The following is a 16,425-nucleotide window of genomic DNA, read 5'->3' as shown; positions in this document are numbered from 1 at the left end:
CCACTACCTGGACCGGTTGAGTTCCCGATCCGGTTTTTTGTTCCTTGGTTTAAATACACCAATCAGACTTGTCAATGTTTGGCTGTAAAAAATAACAAGTGAAGACATATTCTCTCATAAAATGCAAACAGGGAAAAAAAAAACCTTAGTTTTAAAGATATGTTTGATATAAGGGAAATGAAGAGGATGGGAGAGAAGAAAATTTTTTGATGGGTTTAATTTAAAAAAATTAAAGAAGTGTGGTTAAAATTTTCAATTAATTTTCTTACGCTTTTATTTTACATGTTTTTTTAATCAAAATTTTATAACCCCGCTTCTCTTATTTTCTAAATTGAATTCATTAAAAAAAAAATTCTCTTCTCTCCTCCTCACATACCAAACATAGGGTAAAAGAAGTCAAACAAACACTTAATTAAAATTTTCAATTCGTCCACATCTTCAAACAAAATGGTTCAATTTTACTTTGTGTTATTTAAATAATTATAAAATTAATATTTTTTTACATAAATAAAGTCTGAATTGCTTCAAATTAAATTTAAACAATCCAGACATATAAGATGTATGTCTTAAATATGTTTGGGGTCCTTCTTGAATTCATCGGAGAACTGATTCAAAGGCTGCTTGCACGTAATTCTTTTCATGATCTGTATGTTTCATGTGCTTCCATAAAAGGCGAAATTTCGGTATTATCGTCTTTTTATTAATGGATCTCGTGTGATTCAAAATTCCACTAATAAATTTGTTTAATGTAATGAAGTGTTTAAAAGCTTATATTTTTATTATGTCAGGTTTACAAATTATAGTTATATTCATATTTAAAATTTATGCATTGTTCGTTTATAATTATGAGAATATCATGTTACCTAGGAATACTTTTGTGCATTGTAGGTGAATATTTAACATTGTTTTTAAAATTTAGCCAAAGAAAACACTGTTTCTTAAAAAACATATGATAAAAAATTATTATTGCTACTACTACTAATATTCCAATAAACATTAAATAGATAGTTATAAATAACAAATAAATTAAATAGTGGTATCTGAATTATATTGTGGAGGCCAGATCAGCTTTAAGACTTTCCCAAAATAATGTTGTCCACGTGCTAAGGCCCAAAATCGTATTCTTAATTTGTTTGAAAATAATTGAGGTTTTATATTCTGAGGAAGTTTTTGTTTTTTGTATGTCTTGGAATATATGACTAAGCAAAGTCAAATTAAGGATCGATCTTTGCACCGGGAAAAGCGTAAAATCTTACAAGTCAGCTTCACTTCTAATTTGCGTCCATATTAATCCCCTTTTTTTGGGACCAACTCATATTGAAGGTTTGTTATAACTTAATTGATACTCCTCCGGTCTTTAATATAAGACATAATTAAAGAGTTGATATTGATCATATATATATATAAGACCTATTTCACACATTTATTAATTCTTTTAAATTAATCTTATTGATATTTTTTTGAAAATAATTAAATAGAAGAGTGAGAAAGAAAATTAAGAAAGATGCTTAAGGTGTTTTAGAAAAAATATCATATTAACTAATTTAACTAGCATCATTAATCTACTTAAATTAATTAGTTAATTAGGTCTTATATTAAGGATAAGAAGATGTTAAACATCTTTTATAAAAAATTTTAAATATGAGATTGTGAATTTAAATTCTTTGTAAAAAACAATTTATTTAGTTACGTATAACTATCCTCTTATTAAAACAACTATATTCAAAATGTTGTTAAGTACTAAATCTAAATATCTTTCTCATAGTGGGAATTCAAACCTCCTTTTGTGAGGTGTGTTTGAGTTATTAAAAAAGACAAAAAAAAATTGACCTGACTGGTATGAAAGTCAATGTTTTGAATGAACCCTTGAAATATATAACAAGATACCATTAACGTGGTCAGAGATTTTAATTCCAAAGGAACAAACAAGTTTATTGCCCGGCTGACTCATCGTTGGGTGTAAGATATTTAATACTTCTCGAGGCAGAGATATTTTGCATACTGAGTGTGACTTCATCATCTTCTTTTTTGACAAATGAACAAACTATGAATAGAGGGACCAGTAAATAAAATTGAAGGAAGTATATTGACTCAGTACAAAAATAATAACAACCTAATTAAAAATAAGATAAAACTATGGGAACTTACACATTATTTTTGCCTTAAAAATCGAAATTTGATTTTAAGAAACATGGAATGATGTTTTTAATTAATTAAATTAATGAATTGAACATGTGCGTGTGCCTTTAAGTGCGGCATGTAAAATGAGCAATCAACGAAGGCATTCAGATTCGCATTCTCTATATTAAATGCTTGCGGCTTTAGCCGCCTTTTGTCTTTCTTCTCCCTTTTCAAACTTCAGTCCTATTTGCTTTAAAATATTAGTATGCTGTAACGCAACATATCACGATAATAATACTAATAACACTATTATTGTCTAATAATGATATTGATAATTACTACCCGTTTTTTTATATAAGAGCTAGTTTGATATTTAATTTGATTTTAAATATAAGACTCTAATATACTTTTTCTTCAATATTTATTTTGCCCTTAAATTATTCGTATAGTAGTTACATATGTTAAGAAGTTACTACCTTTGATATTTAATATAAAATTTAGTTTGACTTTTAATTTGGTTCTAAATATAAAACCTACGATCCATTTGTCTTTTATATGTATCTATTTTTTTCAAAGTAGTCATTGTAGTAGTTGTACATATTAAATGTTCTATCAAATAGTAATTTTAACTAATACATGTTATTAGCAAGAGTATTCTAAGAAAGACAATAATTACTTATTATAAAAAATAACTTAACTAATTTTTTTATTCTTTTCCGATTAGTTAATTATGTTTTATATTAAGGACTAGAAGAAGTATTATCAATGGATAATTCAGAAAACACATGATTAATAAACATGTGTTTTAATCATTTTAGTGTATACATTATATTTTCAAATTAGTCAACTCTTTCTTATATTAAGGATCGGGCGTAGTGTATACATTATATTTGCGTCAAAAGTTGACATAAATTAAACACCGATGAGAGTTAATAAGTTACTACCTCTAGTCTTAAATATAAAAGTTAGTTGATATTTTTAAATATAAAATTCTAATACACTTTGTCTTTCAAATTTATAATATATTCTTAAAAATATCTCAATTAATTGTAAGGTATTTTCACTCAAAGTATAATTTTTATGTATATGATTGAATAAAAATAATTTTAAAAAGTCAACACATATTTGTTACAAATAATTAATTTAACTAATTTTTTTAATCTTCTCAAATTAATTATTTAGTTTTTATATTAAAAATGGGGGTATTATTTGATTAGATTTACGAAGACAAGAAAAAGGTGGTTGAGATAGTTGAGAATCTTTGCTTATGATTATGACAGGGTTTTCTTTCCCACGCCCCGCTAAACAAAGTCTATATCTCAATGTATGAAAAATATTATAGTAATCATACAGTTAATTAGTCACCAACGGCAAAAAGATTTAAAGTTAATTTAGTGTGGATCTTATGTATTGCATTTTTTTGCAGATCATATTTAGTAGGTATGTACATCACATATCTTTTTCAATTATTGATAGTACTATGTTGGATCCTAAACATAAGGGTTTAATAATTAATTCTTAGAAATTTAAAAAAATTAGTTAAGCTAATTATTTATAAAGTATGTATTAATTTTTTTAATAAAGTATCCATTTTAATTATTTATATTGTAAATTACTCTTTTAATAAAAACTCTTCGCACAAAAAAATCTTTAATATATACATAATTGATGAAAAAATTTAAAAGAATATATAAACTTAAAAAATAAATTAAGTTGAGATTTTACATTTAAAATTAAAATAGACCTATTAAAAAGACCAAGTCCTTGACTATATATGGTATGTAATAGCTCTTGTTTATACTCAAGTGTGTTACTTGATCATTCCCAAAAAAAAAAAAAAAGTGTTGCCTGGGAAAGGTCTCCCAAAAGGCTAAAAATAATTCTGGAGGCAGGTGGAGAATGATAAACAACGGAAAAAAAAAGGTGTGTGAACTCCGAGTCATTTTTTAAGGAAAAATTATAATAAGGTTGCACTTAAAAAAATTAAATATAAAAAAATCTCTTAAACTATCAAATTATTCTGAAATTCTAACACACTTTATTTATTTATTTAATTAATTGTTCTAAATTGTTTATTTAATTACTAAATTGTTCTTTTTTTTAGAATATGTATTGACAACTGAAAGTATAATCGTTAACAATTTAAGGTGTACGGTTAACAACTACTCCCTCCGTTCTTTATTATAAGAGACATTTGATGCTTATGGCATGTTCCCATATATAAGAGACACTTAAAAGTTGTCTCTATTTTTTTGTATTGATTTCCTATTTTACCCCTATTTATTTTGTGTCCAACTCATACTCTCTCTCCCTCCCACTTCTCTTTCTTTTAATAATTTAATTATTCTCTCTCATACTCTTTCTCCTTATTAATGGGGGCATTGTTGGAAAAAATATTATACTTTTTACACATTAATTGTCCTCAACTAATTTTAACTGTTTTTTTGTCAACGTAATTTGGTTATTTGTCTCTTATAATAAGGAACGGGAGGAGTATTACGGTAGCTATTGATAACTCATGGATTATATTTTTGTGATGCATTAAGAAAATGTGTTACCAATACTTATCGCGATAGTTGTTGATCGTTATATCTTAAATTGGTAACTACTACTCTTTCAGTTGTCAATACAAACTAAAAAGAAAATTTAATAATTAAATAAATAAAATCTTTTGTAATGAGGTTTCTTAGGACTTCAAAATAATTTGATGATTTTAAGAGATTTTTTTGCATTTAATTTTGGATAAGACTTTCTTACGATTTTTACTTTTCTTAACCACTAAATATTTTATCTTTTAAACTAGTTAGGAGATCATAATCCATTATTAGCAGATATTACCTTCTTTGATAAACTTGGTTTGACATTCAATTTGGTCATAAATACAAAATAATTCATTTTTTCTGTCATATTTATTTATTTTTTAATATAATCCTTATAGTAATTGTTTATATAAAGTTTCCATCAAATAATAATTTTAATTAATGCATATTATTAGTAAAGATATTTTAAAAAAATAATATTTATTTATTATAAATAATTAATTTTTTTCACTAGCAAAGATAATTAATTTAATATGTTAAGTACCGAAAGTGGCACATTTATAAGGGGTTTGATAGGACTTCTGAAACCTCTGTTTTGAAAGCCCTTGTGACTTCATAGTTTTCCCACTTTTGTAATGGGAATCAGAATACTTTACGACTGTACAATTGTATAGTACTACTACTAAAGTAACGCTACTATTATCAGTATACAAGTAAAATAAAAGTGTGATTGTGAATGGCGTTTAATGGAATAAAATAAATACGTCGAGTGTGCCACAAAATGAAATAGATATTTTGTATTTGATTGGACAATATTACCCCTAGATCAAATAAAGCATAAAAATATATTAAAATACTCAAGATAAATTTTCTGTTGTTAAGAATTTTCATATATTCATTTTTTATTTTATCTTTTGAATTTTTTTGAAAACATTCAAGTGCCAGAAGAGTGTTTTGGTAATTTTGTTTTGACTTGACTAATTTTCGTAACTGAAAAGGTGCTTTCCTGACACGTGGATGTTTATTATTAAAATAGTAAATTATAAAAATAAACAAATTATAAATTATAAACTATATTAAAATTTAATTTAATGATTCGTAAGTGCACTAAATGTTTTTAAAATTTGTTTAGAAATAGTTTATAAAAAATTAAAATGTAAATCATTAAAATATGTTAATCTCACGATTAAAAAAAGAGAGAGAAGAGGATGGGAAGGAAAAAGGAGAGGTTTCAAACCAGTCAATTTGGGGATAGAATTCGTATGTCATCAAAATGATGGAACGGAATAGTGCAGCAATTATTCAACCAATCAGTGGAAAGGTTGGAATCCTATTCCCGTTCCTAAATTAAACACTGATGAGAGTTAATAAATTACTACCTCTGAGCCAAAATATAAAAACTAGTTGACAGTCTTAAATATAAAATCTCAATTCACTTTATCTTTTAAATTTATAATATGTTTTTAAAAATATCTTTATTGATTATAAGGTATTTCTGCATAAAGTATAGTTTTAATGTATATATTTGAATAAAGGTAATTTAAAGCAATCAACACACATTTATTATAAATAGTTAATTTAACTAATTTTTTTAAATTTTTTAAAACTAGTTATCTAACTCTTATATTAAAAATTGAAAGTATTATTTGATTAAATTTACAAAGACAAGAAAAATGGTGGCTGAGAGAGTTGAGACTCTTTGCTTATGATGGGGTTTTCTTTCCCACTCCTCGTTAAACAAAGTCTATATTATAGTAATCATACAGTTAATAAGTCACCAACGGCAAAAACATTTACATTTAATTTGGTGTGGATCTTATGTACTGCATTTTTATGCACATCATATTCAGTAGGTATATACATCACATATCTTTTTTAATTATTGACAGCACTATATTAGATCCTAAATATACGAGTTTAATAATTAATTTGTAAAAAGATGAAAAATTAGTTAAGCTGACTTTTTTTATAAAGTATGTGTTAATTTTTTTAATAAGGTATCCATTTTAATTATTTGTATTATAGATTACTTTCTTAATTAAAAAAAACTCCTTGCACAAAAAAAAAACTCCTTAATATATACATAATTAATGGGAATTTTTTTAAAAAAAATATAAATTTAAAAAATAAAATAAGTTGATTTTACATTTAAAATTAAAATAAACCTATCAAAAAGACCACACCCTTGACTATATATGGTATATAATAGTCCTTTTTTATACTCAAATGTGTTACTTTTTTTTTGGCCGCAATACTCAAATATGTTATTCGGGAAAGGTCTCCTAAAAGGCCAAAAATAATTCTGGAAGTAGGCAGAGAATTACTACCTCTCGTCCTTAATATAAGACCTTGTTTGATTTTTATTTTTGTATTAAATATAAGACCCCAATCCACTTTGTCTATCATATTTATGTTATTTTTTCAAGGTAGTCATTCTAATAATTGTAGTTCTAGTCAATATAGTTGATTAGTAAGGATATTTTAGGAAATATAATACATATTCATTACAAAATGACTAACTTAACTTCTTTCCTTAATCTTTTCAAATTAGTCAACTAGGTCTTATAATTAGGACTGGAGGTAGTATAAACAACGGCTAGAAAAATGTGTGAACTCCACGTCATTTTTTTAACAACGAAATATTTTATCTTTTAAATTATAGTCAGGAGATCATAACCCATTATTAACATATATTACTTCGGGCTATAATTTAATTTGGTCATGAGTACAAAACAATTTACTTTGTCTCTCATATTTATATATATTTTTAATATAATTTTTGTAATAATTACCCGTGTTAAAGGTTTTATCAAATAATAATTTTAACTAATACTACCTCCGGTCTTTAATATAAGACCCTGTTTGACTTTTATTTTGGTCCTAAATATAAGACCCAAATCTACTTTGTCTCTCATATTTATACATTTTTTTCCCAAAGTAACCCTTCTAATAATAAGAGTTATAGTCAATATACTTGATTAGCAAGGATATTTTAGGAAAGACAATACCAATTTAGGACAAATAACTAACTCAACTTATTTTCTTAATCTCCTCAAATTAGTCAACTGGCTCTTATAATTAGGACCGGAGGTAGTATACATTATTAGCAAAGGTATTTTAAAAAAAATTAATTTAAGGGAAAATGACATAAAAAGAAGTTGAAAATTGTAATATTTTAATTCAGGCACTTAAGAGGTCAAAATCCCAGAAAAAAAGTTGTGTTTGGTCTGGTATTTTGCAAATAGAATCAAATGACTAAATTGCCCTTGTATTAGATTTTCTTAAAAGAAAATATTAAACTTGCCATTATTAGTATATTTCTTGTTATTACTTGTTCAATACTTATTATTGTCAATTTACAACTTATTAATAAATAACTTATAATTGTCAGTATATTTCTTGTCATTTACTGTTTAATAGTGCTCATTGCCAGCTCACAACCTGTTAATAAACTTTTTAATATAAAAGCATTTTTGTCATTTAACTATATTTACAAAGTAACAAATCGGGCATCACTTCTTATCCTGAAATTTTGATTTCTTAAATATCTGAATTGGAATATTAGAATTTTCAATTTTTTATATATCATTTTTTTAGTTTAATATGTTAAGTTCCGAAGGTAGTACATTTATAAGGGGTTGGATGAGACACTTGAGACCTCTCACCTCTGTTTGAAAGTCCTTGCGACTGTGTGGTTCATGATTTTTCAACTTTTGTAATGGGAATCAGAATACTTTACGCCTGTACGATTGTACAGTACTACTACTAAAGTAACAGTGTAACACTACTATTATTGGCATACAAGTAAAACAAGAGTGTGACTGTGAATGGCATTTAATGGAATAAAATAAATAAGTAGAGTGTGCCATAAAAAGAAATAAATATTTTGTATTTGATTGGACAATATTACCCCTAGATCAAATAAAGCATTAAAAATATATTAAAATACTTAAGATAAAATTTATATTGTTAAGAATTTTCATATATTCTTTTTTTAATTTTATCTTTGGGGTTCCATAAAATGGGGCGACAAATGCAGAATTCCTTACTTGATCTACGGAGCCTTCAAAAGCTTCCAATTATCACACATTTGTATAGGATTGTTCTATTGTACTGGGTCTTGGGCCCTCCTTTCTTGGTTGTATTGTTAAGGCCCATTAGACTAGAAGCCCTATTTAAGGGTTGGGTCTGTTGTGCTCTAGTATGGACTTTCTTTTTTTAGATCATGATGAAAGTATTATTCAGCCGCGCAAATCTCATGATTTTTTTTTTTTGGTTAAAGTATAGGTATCCTCTTATTAGAGGCAATCCTATTCAAGACACTATCAAGTACTAAATGTGGGGGCCTTTCTCTACACTGATTCAAATCTTGATTTTTCATATTGTGAGAAACTAACCCCCTTCTCTAGACCCAATCCTGTTGGTAAACCTGGTAATGTTATTATAGCATCAGAGCACACTGGTCAAGGTCCATCAGTAATACCTCAAGAAGCCCAATAAGACAAGCCCATTTCTTTCAATAGGAGAATCAAGGATCAAGGAGCATTATTTCGAAGAAAGGTTCTTACTTGTTCTGCTGCTCACCACCGTCTCAAGAAACGCACAAAGTTCGTCGCTAAGAAAAGGGGAGAGTGAAGAGAAAGAAGAAAGATAGTTGAGGTCAATAATGGCGGCAGAGTTGCAGAAAAGCTTGAAAGCTTGTTGTGTCAAGTATGAGTGTGGTCTTAGTAATGTTACTTTTATAATAGATTTTTCAGGATGATCATTAGCAAGATAAATGGAAAATACTGATATTCGCGTATTGATGCTCTTACTGTTACTGCCATAGGGTTAATAAATCAAAGCTCTAAGGTCAAAAGGAAACTTACGGATTTTAATTCAAATTAGAACCTTTTTTTTTCTTGACAAAACAAAAAACCACCCACAGCACACACCAAAAGCTTAGCTTGCTTTAGGCTGTTGGACTTAGAGTTTGATGGCAAAAACGTGCTCAAGCCTCATTGTTTTTTGAATATAAGCTGAATGAAATTATAAGTGAGATCACCAACAAGTGTTTCATCCTCATAAAAAGGGTTTTTGGTTGTTTAACCAAAAAGTCTTAAGTCTGTATGAATGCAAAAGAGTTATTTGGGAGGCATACATTTAACTGGATAAGATAATGCTCGAATCTGATCTAGATTAAGCTTAATCTAATAATAATGTCATTAAGCCTTAATGCTATCAACAACTCATAATACTTTTTTTAAATTCTTAAAATAAAAGTAAAAAAATAACAAAAATATTGTAGTAAATAGATAAACAAGAATAGTCATTGAATCTTTGATAACTCCTAATACATTTTTCTGAATTTTTAAAATAAAAATAATCAATAATAAAACTAAAATAGTCTAAAACTTAATAAAAATAATCAATAACTAAATAAGAACAAAACCACCTTGGACACTCTTTTAGTGGGTACCCTCAGTTGTCCTCCAATTACCTCCCTCATTTCATCTCATGCGCGTTGAATTATATAATATGCCTCCGGTCTTAAATATAAAACATATTTTATAGTGTAAATTATGCTAAGTTTTATATTTAGAACCAGAAGTAACGTATTGTTTCCCATCGTACCGTAAAACGCATTGACAACTGAATTTCTACGTTCATTCAAACATGGACAGCTAGTCAGCCTTCACTCCTACGGTAGCATTGAATACAGTCGGTGACAGCCACTCGTGTGTTGGTGAGACAGGAACAAGCGTCGCCAATTAATGGCTTAGGGATGAGGCAAAGCTGCGAGTTGGTGAAATGATTCTTCAAGCTAAATCTATATAATTGAGAATGGCCAAACAGAATAATCGTAAAATTCCGAAGCCAATGGTCGCATCACACCCGAGCGTGGACAATGGCGTCAGAGAGTGACACATCCAGGTCCCAATACCATTAAGTTGAACATTGACGTTGGGCTTCGCGAGAAAAGGTCTTCACTTCACTTTCACTCCATCCCCACATCTACTTTAGATCTGAAGGGAGGAATGGGAAGATAGAAATTAGAAAGTGGAGGAAAAGGGAGCAGAGAGACCTCTTCTGTACGGCCCACCTTGCCCCCCGGTTGGAGTGCTCAGGAAACATTCTAAATGGGGAAAAATTTGCAGGGCCAGTTTTATCTTCTTGTTTTTTTTTTTTATCGGAGGCACTTTTTCTTCCATTCCTTTGCCCCCGACGCTCCATCAAAAAATGGGAAATAATTGAGGACACGTGTCACGCATCCATTGAACCAAGGTCCATCATATTCATGCTCATCTATTGGGTCTCTTCTCATGCATGATTCAACCCGACACAACAGATATGTTCTGATTTTTTTGTTTTCTCTTAATTATACAGATATGTTCTCTATTTTGAATGTCCAAACCATTAACGGTTTCAAGAATATTCTGAAAAGATTTTTAAATATAAGTGGTATTTGGATTATTTTTGGGAAAAAATCAAATTAGGGTTCTTAAGGGTATAATTCGGCCATGACTTATTCTTGGGGAAATCTTGGTGCATCCGAAGTTTCATTCCCTTTTCTTTGCTTCCCCTCTTAGAGATTGGGGTGAAATCCAACCTTCAGAAAAGTATAGGCAAGAATTCTTCTCTAGAATGAGATTTGGTTTGGGGTGTTGCCATTTGGAAGCTGTGGACTTGGCTCAACTATTCAATCTTCAACATTGATTTTGCGAAACCAAAAATCCTGATTTAATTATCAATCACTCTTGGAAACTGTATGTGGACACTCCCCCCATCGGGGTGGATTAAAGTCAACGCCGATGGCGCTATGGTATCAACTTCAAATCGAGCAAGCTGTGGGGGAGTCATCAGAGACCACAATGGGAGTTGGATTGCTGGGTTTGCCTATGCACTGGGAACCTGTTCAGCTCTTGAATCTGTAAAGTTGGGCTTTGCCCTCTCCCATACCAAAAAACAAAATTGATTTGGATTCGTTTAGATTTGGATCCAACTTATCTCTTGTTAAATCCTTTCATATCGTTCCATTGATCCCAAGCGTGCAACAATTTATCAAAATTAATTATTTTAATCAGTACCTTTTTATCATCTTAAAGAAATGATATTTCTCAAATTTAAGGTGATTACATAAGAAATATATTAGTGCGATAAACACATTATATATCTTACTCTTTTAATAATCCCTCTCTTGTCATGTTTATTCCTTGTTATTTCAGCAGGCTTATTTTATCTTCGAGGATAAATTTAGAAATAGCTAAGAATAGCTTACTTCCCAACAACAACTTCATTGATTTTTTTTTAATGCCAATCCCATTGTATTCCGTCCAAAATAAAATACTCCGATTCTTAATATAATATTTTAATAACTAATTTGAAAAAAATTAAAAAAATAGACTGAGTTAGTTATTTATAACAAATATGTGTTGATTTCCTTAAATTTCTTTTATTTAATCATAGATATTAAAACTACACTTGGCTGGGAATACTTTATAATCAAAAAAGATATTTTTCAGAACATATTATAAATTTGTGAGATAAAATAAATTAAAATCTTATATTTAAGACTGTTAACCAATTCTTATATTTAAAATAGGAAATAACAGGGTTCCGGTTTTTTCGCCGGGGGGTCATGCCAATTTCCGTTATGGGCCAAACCCAACCCACTTCGCTTAGACTGAATCTTTCTGGTCACCGGTTAGCACAAGGATAAGGTCGTCATTGCCGGCAATGGCATGGAAGGGGTTGACTGACGATGATGAACATAGACACAGGTCAATGCTTTGCTTTCTAATTTTCCACTCGTTTATTCCGTAGCCTTTTCCAATTATCTTTGGAAAATTTTGGCCAAAAACATTATCTGTGAGAAAATAGAGTCTTTAAAAATTGAAAAATACACCCCATCAAGAAAAAATCTTCTTTTAATAGAGACAGAAAGATTATCCAAAAGGCACGTTAGTTGTGGAAAATAAGAAGGTTTCCTAAAATCTTCCCCATGGGACCCAAGTTGATGGCATGACCGGAATACCACATTTTAAAAAATTATTCATTTGAAATTAAACTAAACGTATTTTTTTAATAATCAGGTGAAATTTTGAGGTGAATTTTACTATTCATCATGTAAAAATATAGTGGATTTATTATAACTTTTATAATATATACTGACATTGACATATTGATTAATGATTTATCTGCACGTCAATTTATATGTTCGAGAAAAAGATACGTCTAATGATTTTTTAAAGTTTTCAAAAGGAGCCAGAAAGCATAAGTTTAACTTCATTTACTTTAGGCGTCTGAAGGATTTGGTGGAGGGAAAAAGTGGAGTCAGTGGAGACTAATAACGAAGAGTAAGAAAATTGTGGGAAACCATAATAGACTTGATGCCTGTTAACGGTGAGCGTGTATTACTGGTGATCGCTGAGATAAGGCAACGGTTTTATCTATAATTCATGAGTTTTTATTACTTATTAGCTTTATTGCCATAATATGTAGCTTAAATCTGATTATTTTATATTTGGATATGTTCTTAGCTCCCTCCCTCTCGTTGATCTTTAATTTTAATTTATTAGTTTTTTTCAATTGCTTAAGCTTTTGTCGTTTAGGCTACAGGAGGTCGCCCCCACAACAACGTAAGAAATTTGTGACGATCAATTTTACTTGATTTGCAAAGATTGATGCGTATGGTTCTCTTTCGTCTTATTGCTCTTTATTTTTGCGGACAATATCATTCTTCTTATCCGGTCATTGGCGCAAATTAAAGTGTCATAAGGTAAGGACAGACTTGCCGTGGCAAAGCTTTCTGCTCTGGAGAATGGAAATCATGTGCAAATTAATTTCCGTTCTGTGAGAGCTCGCTTCACTTTGATTTACTTGAACATTAACCTGTGTAGAAGCATTCACGAACAAGATGGATATGCCATTTCTGAAACTGCTATCCCATTTTCTGCTTCTCACCTTCTTGAATTTCGCTTCTGCTTCTGAAGCAGACATCCCTGCTTACTATGGCCACAACTGCACAAGGAATAAAAACTTCACTTCCAATAGCCCCTACCAGTTCCACCTTATCACTCTTTTAATTTCCTTCTATTCTATGGCCGCCGGCACTAACACCACTCCTGAATTCAACACCACTAGCTTTGGCGGCGCAAACACGAACGACGCCGTATATGGAGAGTACATGTGCCGAGGTGACGTCCCCACTCAGATCTGTCAAGATTGCGTTCAGGACGCCACAAATAGAATAGCCTCGATGTGTCCCCACGACAAAGAGGCAATCATCTGGTACGACGAGTGCTTCCTCCGCTATTCCGACCGCTCTTTCTTCTCCACCCTCCAACAACAGCCTGTTCAGCCTGTTCCTAGTGCGCCAAGCGTCATGTGTCCGTCTAAGGCATCTTATTCATCATGCTTACCATCACACATCCAAATCGGAAGTGGAACAGATAAGACAGACAAGGAATTGAACAAGACATTGAATGATGCGGTGGTGGAGGCAGTGACATCAGATACCAAGAAATTCGCAACAAAAGAAGCAAGCTTGAGTACTGGAGGATCGGTATACACTCTTGCAGAGTGCACGCCGGATCTGTCCCCACAATTCTGTGGTGATTGTCTGCATGGCCTGATAGAAGATATTCTGAAGAAGAAGGACTACCAGAGTGGTGGATTTCAGAATCCGAGCTGCAATTTGAGATTCGAAAGATACCGATTTTATTATAAGGGCAACCAGCCTCCCTCCGGTGGTTCTACCTTTCAAGGTAACGTTACCATGTCCCCCCCCCCCCTCCCCTTTCTATGCACGAGTTGATAATTTGGCTATTTTTATAAGCGGCCAAAAACCATGTAGAAGAAGAAAAGACTTCCTTCGTCGCTGGATTAATACTCCCACATATTTGATTTTGCTCTGATTTAAGTTTTATGCATGTTATGTTGTTCTTTCTGTGAGATACTTCATAATTTTTGTACATAAATTTCAAAAAACACAATAAAGTAAAAGTGTAAAATAAATTTATTTTTATATATTCATTAATGATTAGTATAATATATATATAAAAGAAAACAAAAAAAATGATATATATATATATATAGTAGTTGATTTCTTGTTTATTTATTTTTAACTGTTTCCCAAATATGTTTAAGAATTAAAAATATTTCGATGTATATACTTTTTTTTTTTTTGAAGAGTTGGTTTTTCAAGGGACAATTATATCCAATGAAATCCATCCTTCAGGACAGAACTTGCAGCTTCTCTTTCTAAAGAGGTTGGATGATGTTATTGTGATACCATGCCGTTGGTTATTTGTAAAGTTCTCAAATTAAATTAACAATTGAAAATTCATATTGTTGTCCCGACTCCTAAAAGTCCAGAAAGCTTTTCCATATGTTTCCTTTGTCACCCCCTTTTTTCAGCCTCCTACTTCGACATCAAAGCTATAAATTTAATTTTTTAATTCCTCAATACATTCTTAGCGTTAGTTTTTTCTTTGTCATAAAAATGGCACAATCCATTGCCCTCTATAATTTTTTTCCTTGGGATTGATTATGTATGTTCGTTCAAATTAAAGGTTATATACACGCTCGCTTTTAATAGTTGTCACTAATTTGCACTTATAAAAAAAATTCAAGGACTAAAGTCAAAGGAGATACGTTTTTGCCAATTTATTTTTTAGTTAACTTTTCCTATTTTTAAATTGAAGATGTGATTGAATTTTTAAGAAATAATTATCCAATTAAAGTGAGAGTTAACAAAAAAAAAAATTTGTTCACCTTTCGAAAAACAAAAACAACAATTTACTCGTAATTAAAGTACAATGATGTTTCCTTACTTATTGAAGTATTAATTGGGTATTTATGAATAGTACATCAAGCCCATGACATAGTCATAAACATTTTGTTTCTTTTATTGAAAAGGGCTTGGAAGTCCTACTCTTGCAGATTCGAACTGCCCGACCACCGAAAGTTTTACTGCCAACGATCCCTACCTAAACAACCTCAAAAGTCTCACTCTCGAGCTCTCCATGTCATCCAATGACACCAAAAGCAATGGATTCCACAGCACCACAGTCGGAAACAATTCCGACACTACCGTCTACGGCCTCTTCATGTGTCGGGGTGACGTGCCCCTCGGGCTCTGTCATGAGTGCGTCAGTAACGGAATTGAGGAACTGGATTCTACGTGTCCCTCTTCGAAGGAGGCTATCATTTGGTATGACATGTGCATGCTTCGCTACTCCGATCGCTCTTTCTTCTCTACCCAAGACACACAACCTATATATGCAAAAGCTGGTGAGGATATGCTTGGAAACCAAACAGATGGCTTCAATAATTTATTAGCTGCTACATTGAGTGATCTATTGAAGACGATATCAAACTCACCGCCCGTAGGAGCGAAGAATTTTGCAACAAAAAAAGAAGTCAGCACTTTAGAGCTTAAAACGTTGTATACTCTTGCACAATGTACTCCAAACCTGTCTAGCCAAGATTGCCAAAAATGTCTACAGGATGCTCAGGAACATATGACGTCATGTTGTCTTGGAAAGCAAGGAGGAAATGTCATGAGTCCTAGCTGCAACTTGAGGTTTGAATCGTACCGATTTTATGATGACAGTATGCCTCCTGCATATCCCCCGACTCCCGAAGTTCACATTTCGGGAAATACAGGTAAAGTGATTGGGGATCTAATTAATCATTTTCCTCACGGACATAGTTCACTGCATATAAATTGACATTCCTAGTTTGCTTGCAATTTTCTACATACAAATCTGCTCCATTTCTT

General features: G+C 30.8%; 1 protein-coding gene across 1 annotated transcript; it reads left to right on the top strand.

Moving 5' to 3' along the window:
• The first annotated feature begins 13,557 nt into the window (after positions 1 to 13,557).
• LOC114719570 (cysteine-rich receptor-like protein kinase 10) lies at positions 13,558 to 16,215 on the top strand. The gene is made up of 3 exons (XM_028905082.1): positions 13,558 to 14,407; positions 15,561 to 16,030; positions 16,126 to 16,215. Exons 1-3 carry the CDS (start codon positions 13,558 to 13,560, stop codon positions 16,213 to 16,215), a joined length of 1,410 nt encoding a protein of 469 aa, XP_028760915.1.
• The last annotated feature ends 210 nt before the right edge of the window (positions 16,216 to 16,425 follow it).

Source organism: Neltuma alba, unplaced genomic scaffold (assembly GCF_004799145.2).
Source record: "Neltuma alba isolate B1F8T4 unplaced genomic scaffold, ASM479914v2 tig00011924_pilon, whole genome shotgun sequence".
Lineage (NCBI taxonomy): Eukaryota > Viridiplantae > Streptophyta > Magnoliopsida > Fabales > Fabaceae > Neltuma > Neltuma alba.
The sequence above is the reverse complement of the archived record's forward strand: the minus strand, read 5'-3'. Positions and strand labels throughout refer to the sequence as shown.